This window comes from Giraffa tippelskirchi, chromosome 7 (genome assembly GCF_054371585.1).
Source record: "Giraffa tippelskirchi isolate mGirTip1 chromosome 7, T2T-mGirTip1v1.2.pri, whole genome shotgun sequence".
In the NCBI taxonomy this organism is placed as follows: Eukaryota; Metazoa; Chordata; class Mammalia; order Artiodactyla; family Giraffidae; genus Giraffa; species Giraffa tippelskirchi.
In genome coordinates this window covers 115,571,548-115,594,035 of record NC_137281.1, presented here as the reverse complement: position 1 = coordinate 115,594,035, position 22,488 = coordinate 115,571,548, and the positions used below count along the sequence as shown (strand labels likewise).

The 22,488-nt window shown below is 35.5% G+C and overlaps 1 protein-coding gene across 50 annotated transcripts in view; it reads right to left on the bottom strand.

Annotated features, from left to right (window-relative positions):
• Positions 1 to 22,488, bottom strand: part of ZNF280D (zinc finger protein 280D) — a 329,643-nt gene that overhangs the window by 79,837 nt on the left and 227,318 nt on the right. For all 50 annotated transcript variants that reach the window (XR_014059466.1, XR_014059467.1, XR_014059463.1 and 47 more), the window contains 6 exons: positions 20,957 to 21,127; positions 20,704 to 20,813; positions 10,434 to 10,657; positions 6,977 to 7,134; positions 6,060 to 6,160; positions 4,542 to 4,688 (listed from right to left, as the gene is read on the bottom strand). Coding sequence is in view for 39 of the 50 variants with exons in the window: in XM_081510163.1 (XP_081366289.1) it covers positions 4,542 to 4,688; positions 6,060 to 6,160; positions 6,977 to 7,134; positions 10,434 to 10,657; positions 20,704 to 20,813; positions 20,957 to 21,127 (911 nt within the window). In the remaining 11 variants the exon portion in view is untranslated. The remainder of the gene's footprint in view (positions 1 to 4,541; positions 4,689 to 6,059; positions 6,161 to 6,976; positions 7,135 to 10,433; positions 10,658 to 20,703; positions 20,814 to 20,956; positions 21,128 to 22,488) is intronic.

The window sequence follows — 22,488 nt, the reverse complement described above, 5'->3', positions numbered from 1 at the left end:
TCCAAGGAGTCCTATTTTAAAAAAGAACGATTTAATTTCGTAAATCTGTGCTTCACCAAATTCATTTACCAGTAGAAATCGGGAGGGGGACATTGATTAACACCTGATGGAACACTGCTGAGAAAATCCAAAATAGAGAGATCTTGCCAGAACTTTTCAAAGAGAGGCAGCATACCAGTCACAGCAAAGTTCAGTTCAGTTCAGTCACTCAGCCGTGTCCAACTCTTTGAGACCCCATGGACTGGAGCACGCCAGGCCTCCCTGTCCATCACCAACTCCTGGAGTTTACTCAAACTCATGTCCATTGAGTCAGTGATGCCATCCAACCATCTCATCCTCTGTCGTCCCCTTCTCCTGCCTTCAATCTTTCCCAGCATCAAATGAGTCAGTTTTTCGCATCAGGTGGCAAAAGTATTGGAGTTTCAGGTTGAACATCAGTCCTTCCAATGAATGTTCAGGACTGATTTCCTTTAGGATGGACTGGTTGGATCTTCTTGCAGTCCAAGGGACTCTCGGGTCTTCTCCAACACAACAGTTCAAAAGCATCAATTCTTCGGCCCTCAGCTTTCTTTATGCTCCAACTCTCACATCCATACATGACCACTGGAAAAACCATAGCCTTGACTAGACAGACCTTTGTTGGCAAAGTAATGTCTCTGCTTTTTAATATGCTGTCTAGGCTGGTCATAACTTTTCTTCCAAGGAGCAAGCGTCTTAATTTCATGGCTGCAGTCACCATCTGCAGTGATTTTGGAGCCGCAAAAAATAAAGTCTGCCACTATTTCTGTTGTTTGCCCATCTATTTGCCATGAAGTGATGGGACCAGATGCCAGGATCTTCGTTTTCTGAATGTTGAGCTTTAAGACAACTTTTCGGAGAAGGCAATGGCACCCCACTCCAGTACTCTTGCCTGGAAAATCCCATGGACAGAGGAGACTGGTAGGCTGCAGTCCATGGGGTCGCTAAGAGTCGAATACGACTGAGCGACTTAACTTTCACTTTTCACTTTCATGCATTGGAGAAGGAAATGGCAACCCACTCCAGTATTCTTGCCTCGAGAATCCCAGGGACAGTGGAGCCTGGTGGGCTGCCGTCTATGGGGTCGCACAGAGTTGGACACGACTGATGTGACTCAGCAGCAGCAGCAGGAAGACAACTTTTACACTCTCCTCTTTCACTTTCATCAAGAGGCTCTTTAGTTCTTCTTCGCTTTCTGCCATATGGGTGGTGTCATCTTATCTGAGGTTACTGGTAATTATTCCTGGCAATCTTGATTTCAGTTTGTGCTTCATTCAGCCCAGCGTTTCTCATGATGTACTCTGCATATAAGTTAAATAAGCAGGGTGACCATATACAGCCTTGACGTACTCCTTTTCCTATTTGGAACCAGTCTGTTATTCCATGTCCAGTTCTCACTGTTGCTTCCTGACCTGCATACAGGTTTCTCAAGAGGCAGGTCAGGTGGTCTGGTATTCCTATCTCTTCCAAAATTTTCCACAGTTTGTGGTGATCCACACAGTCAAAGGCTTTGGCATAGTCAATAAAGCAGAAATAGATGTTTTTCTGGAACTCTCTTGCTTTTTCGATGATCCAGCAGATATTGGCAATTTGATCTCTGGTTCCTCTACCTTTTCTAAATCCAGCTTGAACATCTGGAAGTTCAGGGTTCATGTATTGTTGAAGCCTGGCTTGGAGAATTTTGAGATTACTTTACTAGCGTGTGAAATGAGTGCAATTGTGTGGCAGTTTGAGCATTCTCTGGCATTGCCTTTCTTTGGGATTGGAATGAAAACTGACCTTTTCCAGTCCTGTGGCCATTGCTGCCTTTTTCAAATTTGCTGGCATACTGAATGCAGCACTTTTATAGCATCATGTTTTAGGATTTGAAATAGCTCAACTGGAATTCCATCACCTCCACTAGCTTTGTTCGTAGTGATGCTTCCTAAGGCCCACTTGACTTCACATTCCAGGATGTCTGGCTCTAGGTGAGTGATCACACCATCATGATTATCTGGGTCATGAAGACCGTTTTTGTATAGTTCTTCTGTGTATTCTTGCCATCTCTTCTTAATATCTTCTGCTTCTGTTAAATCCATACCATTTCTGTCCTTTATTGAGCCCATCTTTGCATGAAATGTTCCCTTGGTATCTCTAATTTTCTTGAAGAGATCTCTAGTCTTTCCCATTCGATTGTTTTCCTCTATTTCTTTGCACTGATCACTGAGGAAGGCTTTCTTATCTCTCCTTACTATTCTCTGGAACTCTACATTCAAATGGGTATATCTTTCCTTTTCTCCTTTGCTTTTCGCTTCTCTTCTTTACACAGCTATTTGTAAGGCCACCTCCAACGGCCATTTTGCTTTTTTGCATTTCTTTTTCTCGGGGATGGTCTTGATTCCTGTCTCCTGTACAATGTCATGAACCTCTGTCCATAGTTCATCAGGCACTCTATCAGATCTAGTCCCTTAAATCTATTTGTCACCTCCACTGTACAATCGTAAGGGATTTAAGTCATACCTGAATGGTCCAGTGGTTTTCCCTACTTTCTTCAATTTAAGTATGAATTTGGCAATAAGGAGTTCATGATCAGAGCCACAGTCTGCTCCCGGTCTTGTTTTTACTGACTGTATAGAGCTTCTCCACCTTTGGCTGCAAAGAATATAATCAATCTGATTTTGGTGTTGGCCATCTGGTGATGTCCATGTGTAGAGTCTTCTCCTGTGTTGTTGGAAGAGGGTGTTTGCTATGATCAATGCGTTCTCTTGGCAAAACTCTATTACCCTTTGCCCTGCTTCATTCTGTTCTCCAAGGCCAAATTTTTCTGTTACTCCAGGTGCTTCCTGACTTCCTACTTTTGCATTCCAGTCCCCTATAATGAATGAAAAGGACATCTTTTTTGGGTGTTAGTTCTAGAAGGTCTTATAGGTTTTCACAGAACTGTTCAAGTTCAGCTTCTTCAGCGTTACTGGTCGGGGGATAGACTTGGATTACCGTGATATTGAATGGTTTGCCCTGGAAACAAAGAGACATCATTCTGTCGTTTTTGAGATTGCATCCAAGTACTGCATTCGGACTCTTGTTGACAATGACGGCTACTCCATTTCTTCTAAGGGATTCTTGCCCACAGTATAGATATAATGGTCATCTGAGTTAAATTCACCCATTCCAGTCCATTTTAGTTCGCTGATTCCTAAAATGTTGATGTTCACTCTTGTCATCTCCTGTTTGACCACTTCCAATTTGCCTTGATTCATGGGCTCAACATTCCAGGTTCCTATGTAATATTGCTCTTTACAGCATTGGACCTTGCTTCCATCACCAGTCACATCCACAACAGGGTGTTGTTTTTGCTCTGACTACGTCTCTTCATTCTTTCTGGAGTTATTTCTCCACTGATCTCCAGTAGTATATTGGGCACCTACCGACCTGGGGAGTTCATCTTTCAGTGTCCTATCTTTTTGCCTTTTCATACTGTTCATGGGGTTCTCAAGCCAAGAATACTGAAGTGATTTGCCATTCCCTCCTCCAGTGGACCACATTTTGTCAGAACACACATGACATTTTGTCAGTCACAGCACAGGTGATCCCAAATTTATTAGGAAATTCTACTTTTATGATCTTTTCCAATGAAAAAACCACAAGACAATTTCATGATTATCTAATGACTAGAATGGAAAGCAAGGTGAGCACAAATGCTGAAAAAACTGACATGCCAGTTTAATCAGTAACAAGAAAATGCATTAAGCTAATCAGTGAGGTGGCAAAACTTGGTAACATAATCAGATTCAATAAATCTACTGACTTCTGGTTTTGGCAAAGGCACTGTAAGTGTTCTTTCAAGCACTTAAGAACAGGAGCAGTGTTGCACTAAACTTTTCAGCCCAAACAAAGGATGACTTAATTGCTTCAGGAAAAGAACCAGTAAGCATAATACCAGAATTCAAGACACAGGTATAAGCACTAATACTGGGTCCCCAAAATTACATAGTAGAACTAAATATAGTTGTCTGCCAGAGTTCATATATCAGCAGTAAGTGTCACTACTGGGCAGCTATAAAAGACCATTCCTGGTCAATGATGCCAACATATCTTCTTACAATATGGGGGCTAAAAGTGGAAATACAGTATGAAGAAAAAGAAGAAAACACCATTATGTGTCATCCACCTTTTCTTTATCAGTTCAAACCCATCTTTTCCCCTGCTCCTGATAATTACCTTCCCCAGTCCTACTCTTAGCCTCTGAAATAGCCAATCTTTTGGATATTTCTCCAGTCATCTTCTCTTTTTTCCTTCAATTCAAGGCTTCCTACTATTTCTAACTATCTTTCAGAATTATCATGTATGAACCATAGTATCACCAGAAAGGAAGCAAGGAAAAGAAGTGGGAGTTTCACCAGTAATTTAGCATAAATTGTACTTAATCATGTCATTTGGAACAATGCTGCTTCCCTTGCAGAACAAATCTAAACAATGTTCTAAGTCTATCATAATCTATCTTTTCTCTAAAACAACATGAAAGAATAAGAACTGGCAAATCTCACCTGATGCTTCATGTAGTGATGCATATAGGGTGTTGCAATTTTAATAACTTTGAGACAAAATGGACATAGCAAGTTCTTGGTGTTTTCATGAGATGTTCTAAAATGAGTTTCTACATCAGAAAATGATGATGATCTATAATTGCAAACCTACAAAAAAAATATGTGGTTTAGTTTGAAAATTTATAATGATATCCAATTTCAAAGTAACAGTGATAGGTCACTTGTTCAGAAGAATACTATGTACTATTAATTCAGCTCTAATGCCTACACAACCAAGAATCCTATTAATAAAAACATCAAAAGATAATCTTTGAAACAGAAGAGTTAGCTTTCAAAGCTTAAGGATACTTCCCAAAATATAACTAGATTCTCTTATTTTTATCAGATATTTTTATCACCCCCAATTTTGACTTGCGGAGAAGGCAATGGCAACCCACTCCAGTACTCTTGCCTGGAAAATCCCATGGATGGAGAAGCCTGGTAGGCTGCATTCCATGGGGTCGCTAGGAGTCAGACACGACTGAAGCAACTTAGCAGCAGCAATCTTGACTTGAATTATCAAACTCTGACACCTCTGGTCCTATAAAGTTCCTTCTTATTGCTACATTAAACAGTATCTTTCCTTAGATTATAAATGGTCTCCAGGCTATGGAATGACAGTTTATTTTTACCTTACTTTCCCATTTCTCCAAATTCTGGAAAAGAACTAGTCCCAAAGCATTTGGTAGGGTCTTCTGAACTAAAAGCATTTCATATTTCCCTTTGCATGCCTATATTCTTCCCTGTAGGTTAAGATAAGTCTATGTTTGTCTTTCTGCCACAGGGCTTTTCTTTGTCTAATACAGGAGTGGGCAAACAATGGCCATGGGTCAATTACAACTCTCTGCTGACCCTACACAGCAATATATGAGTTATGCCAACAGACTTTCTACTAATAAGTTATTTACAAAATAGATTTTAATTTTAGTAACTAATTTTATCAAAATGGTTAGAAAAATAAAAGAATATATTTCATGACACTAGAAAATTATATAAAATTCAAACTTCAGTGTCCATAAAGTTTTATTGAAACACAGTCACATCCATTCATTTACTTATTGTCTATGACTATCTCTGTGCTACAATGGCAGAGTTGATCAGTTCCAACAGAAACCTATGATCCTCAAAACCTGAATATTTACTATCTTGCCGTTTATACAAAACATTTGCTGATGCCTGGCCTGAAAGTAAAAGTGTTAGTCACTCAGTCGTGTCCAACTCTTTGCAACCCCGTGGGCTGTAGCCCGTTAGGCTCCTCTGTCCATGGAATTCTCCAAGCAAGAATACTAGAGTGGGTATTCCCTTCTCCAGGGGATTTTCCCAATCAAGGGATCGAACCCAGGTCTCTTGCATTACAGGCAGATTCTATACCGTCTGAGCCATCAGGGAAGCCTGGCTTAATAGGTTTAAATCTTGTAACCAAAACAGATAACAAACAAACCAACCAAACACGACATATACAATAAAATATGTATATACCTGGCAAATATATGGCATTTCACCAGGTTTATGATTGTCCTTCATATGTTGTAAAAGGATATGCTCTGTTTCAAATGACAATTCACATATTTTGCAAATGGCTAAAAGTGGGGGGAAAAAAGACATTATACCATTTTAAGATATATATACATACACATAAGTATTCAATCTATATTGTACACCTGAAACTAATACAATGTTAAATGTCAATTACACTTCAATTAAAAGAAAAATCCTCTCAAGGCAAAGAAACAAAATCAGATATATACATTTACAATTCATTTTGTGTATCTATATCAACAACAATAGTAGTAGTAGTAAGATTGGCAGTGGTGGTGATGGTATACAGTTCCATAGTTGTTAACTGTGGCCAAGAACAGTTCTAAGGACTTGACTAGCTCACTCAATTCCCATCAACTTAACTCACTCAATTCCCATCAAAACATTATGAAGCAGGTATTTCTATCATCCCCATTATTCAAATATTAAGTGACCTGCCAGAGATCACATTAGGATCACATATTGCAAGGCAGAGCTTGGATTTGAACCCAAGCTGTCTTGATCCAAAGTATGTGATTTTAACTAACACTGTATTTACTTTTCTTACTCAAGTTTAAAAGAAGGGCACTGATTTCACTTTGAAAACTATGATCTGAGCCTTCTAATTTAGCCCTCCATATGTAATGCACAAGTTATTTACCATAATGAATTATTTATTAAGATGGAATTTCAGTAACTAATTAAAAAGACTGTAAAGTTAAAAATTAACTTTTTCAACGTTACTCTCAAATTCCAAAGTTGTCTTTTTATTCTTGTTTTTCTACCACACTTGTTCAGAGTTAGTAACAAACTTTCTTCAGAGTTTATATTGTTAAAAATCAACAGATATGCAATACTTAAATGAAACTGTAACTTACTAGAAAATTCATGGGGTGTGTGTGTACTTTCAATGTGACACTGCAGTTGAAATGGTGTGGGAAACTGACGGTAGCAGTGCTGGCAGGTGGTGTGGTTTTCCCAGCTTTCACTGCTCTGCTTCTCAAGTTCCAAATGATGTTTCATGTGGTTCATAAACCTATCAATGATTGTCAACAGGTGCAAAAATTCAGATTTAAAAACAAAAATCTCACAAATAAGTACTTGAATCTAAAGCTTAAAATTATAGATAAATTAATGAAAATAAAATTTCAAAAGCCTTAAAGTCCTCTAGAAGAGTGTGCACTTTAAAAAATCACTTTCATTAAGTATCTAAGTAAACATGTTTTCATCTTTGTTTTAAAATAGTTATTCAGTTCAGTTCAGTCGCTCAGTCGTGTCCGACTCTTTGAGACCCCATGAATTAGCATTAATTTGAAATATCACAAATTTGTTATCTTAATCATTTCAGATTAGTAAAATTTTTTAAATATAAAACATCAGGTTTCTTCTCCATACAAGAAATATTACTTACATTTTAAAATAAAATACTGAAAGGAAGGAAACTCTACCACTAAAAGCAGCTAGAATCATGAGAGAAATCTTTTAAGGCTCTGAAGATATACAATAGATTCCAGCTGCTTGAAAGACAAATTACTGGCATTTTTACTTGTGTCTTGGTTTTTAAATGCATGTAACAGCAATTTTAATGCCTACAATTACAAGAACCTTTTGTTGTATTTAATGATACTGGTTTACTGTTAGCAAAGACTTCACTTTAACTTGCAGACTATGCCCTTTGTAGGCAAAGTCCATTTTTCAGTTTTACATTCTGCTATTTCAGCTTCCTTAAAAGGCTTCTTATGAGCAGGAACTATGACCTTTGATGGCAGAGAGTGCAATATAAATGGGAATACCTATTTAAAAGAGCTTACTGAAGCTTTTTGGTGAATTTGAAAGTAAAGTTATTCAATCAAAATAGCAATTTTTAGACTGAGTCAACTATTAACAATTACTCACTTTGAGCACTAAACGAAATAAATGTTGAAACTAAGTGATAATATTATCCATCTGGATAGCAATCATCATAAATGTTACAGCATTTTTTTTTTTCACATCTCACATAACACTACTCTTTAGTACAGGTTATGGTATAATTTGAAATATCTTTTAGTATTCCTCTGGTTTTAACACCAGCTCTAAAGACACCTATTGTAAATCCTAGTCTTGGCTAAATATTTATATATAGAGAAAATGTCATAAGCCATTAACCTCTCAGCTTACAATTTCCAAAATTAAAGTGTATCTATATAAAATAATCTCTTAATGAGCATGCTTTCTCTCAACTAACATGAGCCCCCATCAGGATCTCATATTACTTAAACCAACAAATGGAAACAAGGAAAACAAAAAACACAAACATCTTGCAAATATATTCACAAAATAAAATAAACATGTTTTGTGTGGCACTCAATGTAGGGGAAGAAAAATAAAAAAACCATACCACAATACACTGACAGGGAAGAGAACAGAAATCTACAGTTATCAGTTTCTTACCATTCCTCTACAAACATCAATTTACCCTCCCAGTTTCTACTGTCAAGGTGAAATATTTCTTAACATGTATAACTTCTTTGGTCATAAAATGTCTTCCATTAAGGTTATGCTTACTAAACAATCAGTATTTCAAAAACATTCAATTCCTGGATGTTCCCAGATGCTGTTTGCTTAAAATTTCTAGTATTAGGACACTTTAGAAATATGTAACTAGTATTCTAAAATAATAACAAAAAAGAAAATTTACCTTCATATGTTTAATATTAGTGTGTTAATCTCAAAGGAAAATCCAAAAAAAACTACTGAAATATATTCTAATATCATATGTATAACATTTAAGCATAACAAAGAACTAAGTCAGGAAGCCATATTTCTATGCATTTTATATTAACATGATTCTTCTGGTGTGTTTTACTATTAAAGTGGTAACAATATAAAAGTAGGAGACCCAGTTCGATTGTAATATTGTTTCAGTGTGTGTGCATGCTCAGTGTCTGACTCTTCGCAACCCCATGGACTACAGCCCACTGGGCTCCTCTGTCCATGCAATTTTCCAGGCAAGAATACTGGAGCGCGTTGCCATTTCCTGTTCCAGGGGACTATTCAGTATTATATCACAAAGTACAACGCTCACTCTGTTAAACTTACTGGGACCATTAGCTATTAATAGCTGTTAAAATCTGATGAAAGGAGATAAAGAAATGTGACAACTCACATGAAATAATATATGTAAAAGAATTTCTGAAACTATAAAGCACTATCATATAAAATTATTATTACAGGAGTTTATCACAGCTTATTTCAGGGTTTTTCTATATGCTTCTTTTTGGGCCTTAAAACTCACAGGAAAATAAAATAAATGCTGGATCTAGAAGTAACCTATAGGTGCCTAAGAACGCTTATATAATAATAGTTATGAGGGATAAACAAAAACGTATGCCTTTATACGTTTGTACACACACACATCTCACCTGAAGAAAAACACTGACATCTGCAACTTACTTTGAAACGCATAAAAAAAACCCAAATATTTTTAAAGAAGGATGACTAAATACACAATAAAACAAGTACAGTTAAATGTTAATAGCAGAATCAAGATGATAAGTATACAAGTGTATCTATTATAAAATATTTTTAAATTTGCTGAATGCTGAAAATTTTTATAATAAAATGATGTTAAAAAACCTTACCAAATATAAATGTCATGCTATGTAACAAATGAAAAATATCAATCAATATGTCTTTTTAATCTTATAACTAACTTATTTATGGGATGACAGTTACTAATATGTCATGTAACTCAAAGATTACAAAGCATAAATTCCTAAAATTTAAAGCATATATGTGTACAAATTTCAAAATTCCACTGAAATTAAATCTCTAATTCTTAAAGGGCTTAAATTTAAAATCAAAGCAGTCATATTTCCTAGAACTGGTATTTCTCCCAACAAGATCACTATAAGATAAATGTTCCAAAAATTATAAATTGCAAGATTTGAGCATGAATATATAAGAAGTCAAACTGGACAAAATATCAGTAAGTAGTTCTTCTTGTGATATGAAAAAAGTAAAATTCAAAGGCAGCTAACTATGAAAATTATCTCATGAAAATTCCTAGATCACTGATAATACAGGGAAAATAAATTAATTTTTTTTTGAAATATAGTTTGTCCTTTTTAAGCTATTTTAAAGAAGCACAACTAACTGGATGTAAGAGTCAAGTCTAATGTCTAAGAAAGAACAAAAGCTTTTCAACAAAAGAATTTGCCTTTGTTCTTAGCTCAAAGTGTTAAAATCACTTATCCAGAATAACATTAAAAATGTAAGATAAAGATACAACCTGTAGCTATAATCTGTAGCATTCTAATTTTCAAATAGAAATAAAAATAAATGTCTACATACCTAATATTATTTTTAAGAATTTTCAAGCAACTGAAACATTTAAAGGTTGTATAAGTCTTCTGTTCTTCCTGGACATCTCCTTCATGTTTCCCATAATAAAAGTCATTAACTAACATGATCAGTTTTCCTTTTTCTGAATCAACAGTTTTATTTTTATTTGCTGTACTTGAAATTTCTGTTTTAGCCAGCCCCAAAACATTATTTATCATGTCTGGACAACAGTACTGCAAGAGAAAAAAAACAGAAGCCTTATTTATCACTTTAAAAAATCAGAAACCAAAATATGGTTCTTTGTTTACAACTAAGGTAAGATCATGTAAAATTGTGCTTGGTAATGTATCTGGAAAAATTTTTGCCAAAAGCTTGCCCTGCATATACACATTCTAAAAAATTCAAACAATAAATATTTATGATCTTAATAAACAAACCATTTTTTTAAAAAAAGAAAAGAAAAATCTTAAAATCAGGACTTGGATATTGATCTAATACTTTTTTCCTTATAATGTACCTTTTCATATGTGAATATCTAATAATATTTAAATTAACTAAATAATTATTCATATCCATGTCACGAAGAATATAGAAAGGAAACATAGTTTTACATGCCACAATGTACATGTTTAATTATCAAGTGATATACTAAATTTTGTAATATCTGGTTGGAACTGGACAGTGAGTACTGTTAATCTGCCATTCCCAAGACTCAAGGTGCTAGAAAATATATACGGACAAAATAAAGAAGCATCGGTTACATCTTGAAAGCTTCAGCAATTACATCTTGAAATCTAGAATGCTCATATATTTGAAGGGGAACTTTTAGTTTCTAGTGAGTAAAATCAAGGTGTCATATAAACTAGTTCTAAGGTGGAACACTTTCATATATGAAACTTTTTTCTTTCAACAAGATAATTTATTCTACATAATTTTCAGTTTTAGAATTTCTCTTAAGACAGCTTTACACAGAGGGCAATCCAGGGAAGACCTGCATTAGAAAAACCAGAAATGCTTGTCAAAATGCTAATTCTGAGTCCAATTCAGACCAATAAACCACAATGTCTAGAGGCAGGGCCCAGAAATCTATATTCTTTAACAGGCCACCTAGGTAATTCCCCCTTCCCAGATCACTGCCTTGTCATGGCAAAGGGGCTTGCATAACTTGATGAAGCTATGATCCACGACATGTAGAGCCACCCAAGACAGATGGGTCAGAGTGGAGAGTTCTGACAAAATGTGATCCACTGGAAGAGGGAATGGCAAACCACTCCAGTATGTGTGCCATGAGAAGTTCATGAACTGTATAAAAGGACAAAATATATGACACCAAAAGATGAGTCCCCCAGGACTAAAGGTGTCCCATATGCTACTGGGGAAGAGCGGAGGAGAATTACTAATAGCTCCAGAGAGAACAAAGTGGGTAGGCCAAAGAGGAAATGATGCTCAGTTGTGGATGTCTGGTGATTAAAGTAAAATCTGACACTACAAAGAACAGTATTGCATAGGAACCTGGAATGTTAGGTCCATGAATCAAGGTAAACTGAACATGGTCAAGCAGGAGATGTTAAGAAAAAACACTGACATCTTAGGAATCAGTGAACCAAAATGGATGGGAATGGGCGAATTTCATTCAGATGACCATTATACCTACTACTGTGGGCAAGAATCCCTTAGAAGAAATGAAGTAGCCCTCATAATCAATAACGGAGTCTGAAATGCAGTACTTGGGTACCTCAAAAATGACAGAATGATCTCAGTTCATTTCCAAGGCAAGTCATTCAACACCTCAGTAATCCAAGTCTATGCTCCTACCACCAATGCCGAAAAGGTTGAAGTTGATCAGTTCTATGAAGACCTAGAAGACCTCCTAGAAATAATATTGAAAAAAGAAGTTCTACTCATCACTGGGGACTGGAATGCAAAAGTAGGAAGTCAAAAGATACTTGGAGTAACAGGAAAGTTTAGCCTTGGAGAACAAAATGAAGCAGGGCAAGGGCAAGAGATGACTTTACACATGGACATCAGCAAATAGCCAATACCGAAATTAAACTGATCACATTCTTTGTAGCCAAATACAGAGAAACCGTGTACAGTCAGCAAAAATAAGACCTGGAGCTGACTCAGGATGTGGCTCAGATCATCAGCTTTCATAGCAAAATTCAGGCTTAAACTAAAGAAAGCTTGGGAAACCACTAGCCCAATCAGGTATGACTTAAATTAAATCCCCTCTGAATATGAATATTGATGCTTTTGAACTGTGGTGTTGATTAAGACTCTTCAGAGTCCCTTGGACTGCAAGGAAATCAAACCAGCCAAACCTAAAGGAAATCAGTCCTGAATATTCATTAGAAGGACTGATGCTGAAGCTAAAGCTTCAATACTTTGGCCACCTGATGCGAAAAACTGACTCGTTGGAAAAGACCCTGATGCTGGGAAAGATTGAAGGCAGGAGGAGAAAGGGACAACAGAGGATGAGATGGTTGGATGATATCACCAACTCGATGGACATGAGTTTGAGCAAGCTCTGAAAGTTGGTGATGGACAGGGAAGCCTGGTGCTGCAGTCCATGGGTGGCAAAGAGTCAGACATGACTTAGTGACTGAACTGAACTGACGAATATGTAGTGGAGGTAATGAATAGATTCAAGGGATAAGAACTTGTGAACAGTATGCCTGAAGAACAATGGAAGGAGGTCCATAATACTGTACAAGAGGCAGTGAACAAAACCATTCCAAAGAAAAAGCAAAGCAAGAAGGCAAAGTGGTTATCTGAGGAGGCCTAACAAATAGCTAAAGAAAAGAAGTGAAAAGCAAGGGAGAAAGAGAAAGGAATATCCAACTAAATGCAGATTTCCAAAGAACAGCACAGAGAGACAAGAAGGTCTTCTTCAATGAACAGAGTATAAAACTAGAAGAAAACAACAGAAGGGGAAAGATTAGAGACCTCTTCAGGAAAACTGGAGACATCAAGGGAACACTTTGCCCAAACACGGGCACAATAAAGGACATAAACGGTAGAGACCTAGTAGATGCTGAAGAGATCAAGAAGAGAAGGTAAGAATACACAAAAGAACTGTATAAAAAAGATTCAGATGAACCAAATGACTACAATGGTGTGGTCAGCAACCCAGAGCCAGATATTCTGGAGAGTGAAGTCAAGTGGGGCTTAGGAAGCACTGCTGTTAATAAAGCTAGTGGATGTTACTGAATTCAAGTAGAACTATTCAAAACCCTAAAGGATGATGCCACCAAGGTGTTGCATTCAATATGTCGGCAAATCTGGAAGATCAAGCAGTGTCCACAGGACTGGAAAAGGTCAATCTTCATCCCAATTCCCAAGAAGGGTACTACTAAAGAATGTGATAACCATCAAACAATTGTACTCATCTCCCATGCTAGTAAGGTTATGCTTAAAATCTTGCAAGCTAGGCTTCAGCATATGTGAACCAAGAACTTCCAGATGTCAAGCTGGGTTTAGAAAAGAAAGAGTAACCAGAGATTAAATTGTCAATATTTGCTGGATCATAGACAAAGCTAAGGAATTCCATAAAAACATCTACTTCTGTTTCATCGGCTAGGCCAAAGCCTTTGACTGTGTGGATCATTAACAAACTATGGAAAGCTCTTAGAGAGATGGGAATACCAGACCATCTTACCTGTCTCCTGAGAAACCTGTATGAGGGTCAAGAACCAACAGTTAAAAACCTGTATGGAACAACTGATTGGTTCAAGACTGAAAAAGGAGTACAACAGGGCTGTCTGCTGTCACTCTGTTTGTTTAAATTTGTATGCTGAGCACATCATGAAAAATGCCAGGCTGGATGAGTTATAAGCTGGAATCAAGATAGGCAGGAGAAACATCAACAACCTCAGATATGTGGATGACACCACTTAATGGCAGAAAGTGAAGAGGAACTAAAGAGCCTCTTGATGGGGGTGAAGGAGGAGAATGAGAGCCGGCTTAAAACTAAATATTAAAGAAACAAAGATCATGGCATCTGGCCCCATTACTTCATGGCAAATAGAGGTGGAAAAGGTGGAAGTCGTGACCGATTTCCTCTTCTTGGTCTCTAAATAACTGCAGATGGTGACTGCAGCCATGAGATCAGAAGACATCTGCTTCTTGGCAGGAAAGTTATGACAAACCTAGACAGTGTGTTGAAAAGCAGACACATTACTCTGCTAACAAAGATCTGTATAGTCAAGGCTATGGTCTTCCCAGTGGTCACATACAGTTGTGAGAGCTGGATCATAAAGAAAGTGGAGTGCCAAAGAATTGATACTTTCAAACCGTGGTGCTGGACAAGACTCTTCAGAGTCCCCTGGAGATCAAACCAATCAATCTTAAGGGAAATCGACCTTGAAAACTCATTATAAGAACTGATGCTGAAGTTGAAACTCTAGTATTTTGGTCATCCGATCTGAACAGCTGACTCATTGGAAAAGTCCCTGATGCTGGGAAAGATTGAGGGCAGAAAGAGAAACGGGCATCAGAGGATGAGATGGCTGGATAGCATCACTGATGCAATGGACACGAACCTGGGCAAACTCTGGGAGATGGTGAGGGACAAAGAGGCCTGGCATGCTACAAACCATGGGGTCACAAAGAGTCAGACACAACTGGGTGATTGAACAACAATAACAACTATGTAATTCTTTTATAATTTAAACCATTGACTTAAACTCTTCCTAAACATGTTATTTAGTAAGTTAGTCACATCATAAGCAAGTTTGACAATCTAAACACAACTCTATTTCATTTATAAAAATAACAACATCTTCCTCTCCTGCCATAATGAAATGCTACATTATTGGTGAAACTTCATATGTCACATGAGAAACTGGGCTTTTGATATGAAAGACCTATAACATTTCCTTTGATTGCACTTATTTTGCTCACTTGTCAATTCTGAAACCTTTAAAGGGGAAAAAAAACACACCAAAAAAATCTTAAAAAGATCCTCTAAAAGAGAGGAGAAAAAAATACTAAATAAAATGAACTGACCAAAAGTGATATAATTTGTTTCTGGACTTAAGGTTGCACCCACAAGCTAAACTAGGATTAAGTACATTAGTTCTCTAATACAATATGATCCTCTGTGGTCTACACTCTGAAAGACACAGATGAAATGAAACCACAATAAAAAGAGGGAAATGAGAAAGGTTTTGCTACCTATATTTATAGATTCTTCTTAAGACACACATAATATTTAACAGTTCAAACTGAGGAAAGTTGGACTGTTAAAAGAACTTTAGAAAGCTAAGTTCTGTCTAAAAACATTGGGTTTGACTTTAAGGAAAAATGGAGAAAAAGATCAGTCAGAGTAAACTCACCAGCACTATCAGAAAAATGATTTAATATATGTGTCTTACTACAAATGATGTGCATCTGTAACATCATTTTGATGGACAAAACTTCTCACCTTATCTGTGGTTTTACTATGGGGATGGATCTCAAACATCAACAGGAAAAATTATAATGCAAAAAAAGTACATAAAAGAATAGTGTCTCTAATTACAATTGTGGATAATTTTTATACACTCAAAAATTTGGCTTTCAGACTGAAGAGTTATTCTGAGTCATATTTGAGAATTGAGGTTATTCTGAAATCTACAAAAGAATCTATGTAATCTATGGTAAAATATGCTGCAAGGCTCATATTCTTCAGAAATGTCTAATTTAGTACATCTATAAAAGTTTATTACCCTAAATACTCATAAATGCATAATTGATGATCAACTGCTTGCTGTTCTTCCATGTTCTTTTTTTTTTTCTACAGAAAACTAAGATAGGACCAGATTTTTAAAATAAACATATAAATCTCATTCAAAGTATCTTTTAAACAATGTTTCATATCCTTATAAAAAAAATGCTGAATGACAAACCACTGACAACCAAAAATGGAAAAGGTGCACTGAAGAAGGTTGGGGGATTTAGTAACTGAGAGGAAAGCAAAGTATAGAAAATATACAAAAGACAAGAAAGCAAAATTAAGAAATGAGAACCAGGCTAAGATTTAAAGCTTTAGAGGACTATAGTCAAATGACTTGAACATGAAAGAACTCAAAGAATACTGTTCCAGGCTCTTTTTGAAGAAATTAGTAGGTGAACTTTAATCAAACAAGTGATAACCAAAGGAACCATGACAAAAAGACTGGTGATGTTTACTGACTCTGTTTACTGTGGAAAAGGATTAAAACAAATACAAAAATAAGGTTAAGAATACTGAAAATGTTGTATGTCCTTGACAATGGAAAAATGATATAACCAACAAATAACAATTGAAAGGAGATAAAAGGACAATAAATATGAGGTCAAGAAAGTTCACAGATTGCTTCACACATGGTAGCAGCACATCAAGGAATATAATTTAGAATTACCAAATAAAGAAGTATAGGTATGAGCATTTTTAATAGCACAAAGAAATAGTACACTCAGAAAGATAATATTGATTAATACTAGTAGCAGAGGAAAAAGTAAGAATGGGGTTAAGAATAGGAAATTTAAAGCTACTTTAATCAATTTTAATGGGAGAGAATGGCCATAAGAATAGAAGACTATTGTAATTATATAACATTAAAACTTGAAGGATAAGGATAAACATGAAAACAAATATACAACTTCTCTAAAAATCCAAACTACATACATATAAAGCAACCACATAGTGAAAGAAGAAAGAAAGAAAGATAATTCAACTTAGTTAAAAAAATATTATGACAGAGCCAAGATCAAATAAACCTATCACATCGATGAAAATAAGGAAATTTAACTCAACTACTGTAACAAAAGAAGATTTTCATGTAGGATTACAAAGGATTACAACTCTCTACTTAAAGCAAGAGGCATGCTTAAAACAAAGTAACTCTGAAGGGTTGAAAATATCAATAAAAGGATAAACAAAGAATACATCAGGCAAATAGAAACCAGAAGAAAACAAAGGGTGTGAGTCTAAAAGGCGCTAAACTTTAAGACAAAAAAGGACACTTTACAAAAATTCTAAAGGATACATTCACAGTGTAGTTATAAAAGAGATTCATCTGTATCACAAACAGTATTCAGTTCAGTTCAGTTCAGTTGCTCAGTCTTGTCTGACTCTTTGCAACCACATGAACTGCAGCACGTCAGGCCTCCCTGTCCATCATCAACTCCTGGAGTCCACCCAAACCCATGTCCATCGAGTCGGTGATGCCACCTAACTATCTCGTCCTCTGTTGTCCCCTTCTTCTCCTGCCCTCAATCTTTCCCAGGATCAGGGTCTTTTCAAATGAGTCAGCTCTTCGCATCAGGTGGCCAAAGTATTGGTTTCAGCTTCAACATCAGTCCTTCCAATGAACACCTAGGACTGATCTCCTTTAGGATGGACTGGTTGGATCTCCTTGCAGTCCAAGGGACTCTCAAGAGTCTTCTCCAACACCACAGTGAAAAAGCATCAATTCTTCTGTGCTCAGCTTTCTTTATAGTCCAGCTCTCACATCCATACATGACCACTGGAAAAACCATAGCCTTGATTCATCTGTATCACAAACAGTATTAACAATTCTAAAAAAGAATTTCAATATACCAAAGAAAATATTGGTACTGAAGGATGTGGATTGAGATGTGGTACTTCTCAATCCATGACCAAGTAAGTAGACAAAAAATAAGTGAAGACATAGAAATCTAAATAATGTAATTAGTAATCTAGATCTGGTTAATAAATATCTAATTCCATACCCTAAAAAAGATATAATATATCTGTCTTCAAGCCCATGCACAACAACAAAGAGCAGCCAAAGATGATAAAGTATATGCTTAGTTTATTAAAAAAAAAAAAAAAGAAAGAAAGAAAAAGAATTTCATAAGGATTAAATGATGTTTTTAAAGCTTAGTAGTCTCCCTATGGTCTCAAATAAGTATATGGTTCTTATTATTATAGCATACTTGAATTATGTTTTAGGTATTTTTCATAGAAAGAAAACAATATTTCTGAGGTATAGTCATCTATTTATCTATAACAAAAGCAAAATAAAATCATCTACAAATAATCCCAAAATCTTATTTTTTTCAAAATTGAAACTATTATAAATTATTGTTTATGTATAAAATACACAATCTAGAACATAAAAAGTCTTCATAATTTTATACTTCCCTGACCAAGATTTGGTGATTCTGTAAGATTTTTTATGACATAAATATATCATAAATTATTCATATTACATTCAACTCAGTTCAATAACATGTCTTAGAGCTATCTTCCCATTCAAGAGATTCCATCCTTTTTAAAAAATATTGTATAGCATTTTATTATAGAATATTATATGAAGTTGTGATTACTTCTAATATGAGTAATCACAAACAAGGGTATAATATGTTTTGGAAGTAAAGTTACATTTTGGAAAATGATTGCCAGTCTCACCAGGTACAATATATATAATATGCTACAGCTTGTATAAGAAAAAGAAATGAGATAAGAACATTTGTGTTCACTTGTTTATGCAGAAAGAAGACCAGGGAAGATTAAAAAAACAAAACAAAACTAATAACTATTATTTTCTTTGAGAGTTACACTGGAAACCAGGTAAATAAGAGACAAGGATAAGTTTTTACTTGTATGCCCTTGTAAACTTTTAAATTTTGAATCATACGACTATGTTACCTACTCAAATAATTAAAGATAACTAAAGAATTTACACTTTTCTTTTTTCCCTATGTCCAAAATGCAAAACAAACCAAAAAAAAAAACCCAAACAGGTATCTCAAAATATTACATAAATAGCAAAATTGAAAGCATTTCTACAGGTTAATTCTCATATAAGAACAACGCACAAAGTTCAATTATCATAGAGTACATACTGCAAGCTAAAAGTAGTGACAGACCAAATACAGTTTTGTATGTAAATGAAGAGACAATATTTGATTTTCTAAAGAAGTTCCTTTATTTTTTCTACTTCTCTTTTTCATAAAATACTCAATCTCAAGAGATCTGTCAATCCCTAAAACAGTGAGCAAGAATCTTTCCTGAGATATTTCTGTACCATTGCACCCTTCTTCATCTTTCTTTTCTCCACATGATCTACACTGCCTTTTGTCTTGTCTCTTCTCTTTACCCCTTCCTTCCATTTATACCCAGCACAGAAGAGGAATATAGGCTATCTTTAAACAGACATAGCAGGGTACTGTAATACCTACTAAAGTATTTTAAGTGAAGTGTTACCTAAACCTATTTCACTAGCACTTTGAAAATTTCTTAAACCCTAATTTCAGAAGCTTCCTGTATCAATAAGAATCTCAAATTAATTTATAATCATTACACAAACTATATTCTGGACTGAGTTAAAACAATTACTTCATATGAAATGCTCTACCATTTGGAGTTTATGTCTGGGTGCTGAAATTAATGTAAAACTAACATTTTCATTGTGTAATATGACATGTACATGTTAGCATGAACAAAAAAGATAACTAAAGGAACTGTTAACTTATATGAAATACTGCATGCGTGCGTGCTCAGTAGTGTCTGATTCTTTGCGACCCCATCGACTATAGCCCACCAGGCTCCTTTGTCCACAGGATTTTCCAGGAAGAAACTGGAGTGGGTTGCCATTTCCTTCTCCAGGGAATCTTCCCAATCCAGGGATCAAACCCACATCTCCTATGCCTCCTGGTGGATTCTTTACCACTGAACCACCTAGGAAGCCATTATGTGAAACACTAAACACATTATAAAATGCCTATTTTTAAGAAGTTTCAAATATGTGTAACTTAGTAAATAAGATATTTTGAATAATGCATTATTTTCATTTAAAATTAGAATATGATACGTAGAATAGGTAGAATAATAACTAGAATATGATAAAAATAAAAAATTTTGATTTTTAAAATTTGATGACTCAAAAGAAATTTTAAAATCTTTTCCTGTGCTGTGCTGTCACTCGGTCATGTCCAATTCTTTGCAACCTGATGGTCTATAGCCTGCCAGGGATCTCGGTTCATGGGGATTCTTCAGGCAAGAATACTGGAGTGGGTTGCCATGCCTTTCTCCATCTATAGCCTGCCAGGGATCTCGGTTCATGGGGATTCTTCAGGCAAGAATACTGGAGTGGGTTGCCATGCCTTTCTCCAGAGGATCTTCATCTTACATGAAAACAATGATTATGAATATGAACTTTTACCTTATATGAAAATACCACAAGAATATTTATCTCAAGAGCTGAACAAATCATTATTTACTACAAATCAATCAGTATTTTTAAGGATTTACAAACCTTTTTAAAATTAAATTTTGAAAAAGTTTTACCTTCATGTGATTTTTCAAAGGATCCAAAAGATTGAAATGAATATTGCACTTTGGACAGGCTCTTGGAAAAGGTGTTCCATTTTTAGACTGATTTGATGAAGTATTTGTACCTAAAATAAATTCAAAATATGTATGATTCAAAATTCATCACTTTTTAACCTTAGATAACCACTATTAAACATTTGTACTACAATTTCTATAATTCATATATAAATACTATAATTTCTTTTTATATGCCACATTTCATATTTACCTTTTGATGGTACAGCCTGGGGAGATGTCACTGAAAGAGATTTAACTGAAGAAAATACAGCTGAGGAATTTGTTCCAGAAACACCTTCACTGGGTTTAGACTTTTTTGGATTAACACTGTTTACTTCAGAAGTAGAAGGACGTTTTGATAAAAACGAACTTTCACTCATACCTACAATGATTTAAATAGTGGAAAAATATTTTTAAAGTCTTCAGAATATTGCTTACAACTAAGTAAAAATACTTCGGAGCTAAATTAAAATATACTTTGGAGCCAAATTAAAATTAATATAATCAACATATCATACAAGTAACAATAAATAATGACAAAAATTGATATGATCTAAAGTTAGGGGATAAAAAGAAACTACAAAATATCTATTATATACAATATATACTCGACTAGTTCATAAAATACCTTCCTATGTGGGAAAATACTAAATATGGCTTCAAATAAATATATAAATAACTACTATGAAAGAAGGCAGAGCAAAATATGTCAAGCAAAAACAAAAACTTAAAACACAAAGCATATGCCAAACTAAGTTCCCACAAATGAATTAACTTTAGATGCTTATGTAAATGAGTTTGTTTTAAAAAAAAATTTTAGAGAGACACTTTAGAAGCTTTTTATTTAACAACTTAAAATGTCTAATGAAAAGTTAGTTTTCTCCACTTAACAAAGAGGTGGTCTACTCGTGGCTTTCAAAAAATTCAACACTCAAAAAATGAAGATCCTGGCATCCGTTCCCATCACTTCATGGCAAATAGATGGAGAAACAGTGGAAACAATGGCAGACCTTATTTTCTTGGGCTCCAAAATCACTGCAGAGGGTGACTGCAGCTGTGACTTAAAAGATGCTTGCTTCTTGGAAGAAAAGCTATGACAAACCTAGACAGCATATTAAAAAGCAGAGACATTACTTTGCCTATAAAGGTCCAGCTAGTCAAAGCTATGGTTTTTCCAGTAGTCATGTATGGATGTGCGAGTTGGACCATAAAGAAGGATGAACACCAAAGAATTGATGCTTTTGAACTGTGGTGTTGGAGAACACTCTTGAGAGTCCCTTAGACTGCAAGGAGATCAAACCAGTCAATCCTAAAGGAAATCAATCCTGAATATTCATTAGAAGGACTGATGTTGCAGCTGAAGCTCCAATACTTAGGCCACAGGATGCGAAGAACTGACTCATTGGAAAAGACCCTGATGCTTGGAAAGATTGAAGGCAGGAGAAAAAGGGGACAACAGAGAACGAGATGATTGGCTGGCATCACTGACTCAATGGACATGAGTTTGAGCATGTTCTGGGAGATGGTGAAAGACAGGGAAGCCTGCCATGCTACAGTCCATGGGGTCGCAAAGAGTCAGAGATGACTGAGTGAACAACTCATGGCTTTAGGTTATATTGTCCATTTATTCTTACACACAAAGTTGAAATGGCTAATCTTGAATGATAAAACTTCACAGATTCACGTGAAAGGGCTCAGAATAGAAAGAGTTAGTATTATACAATGGTTTTAAAATTAGCTTCC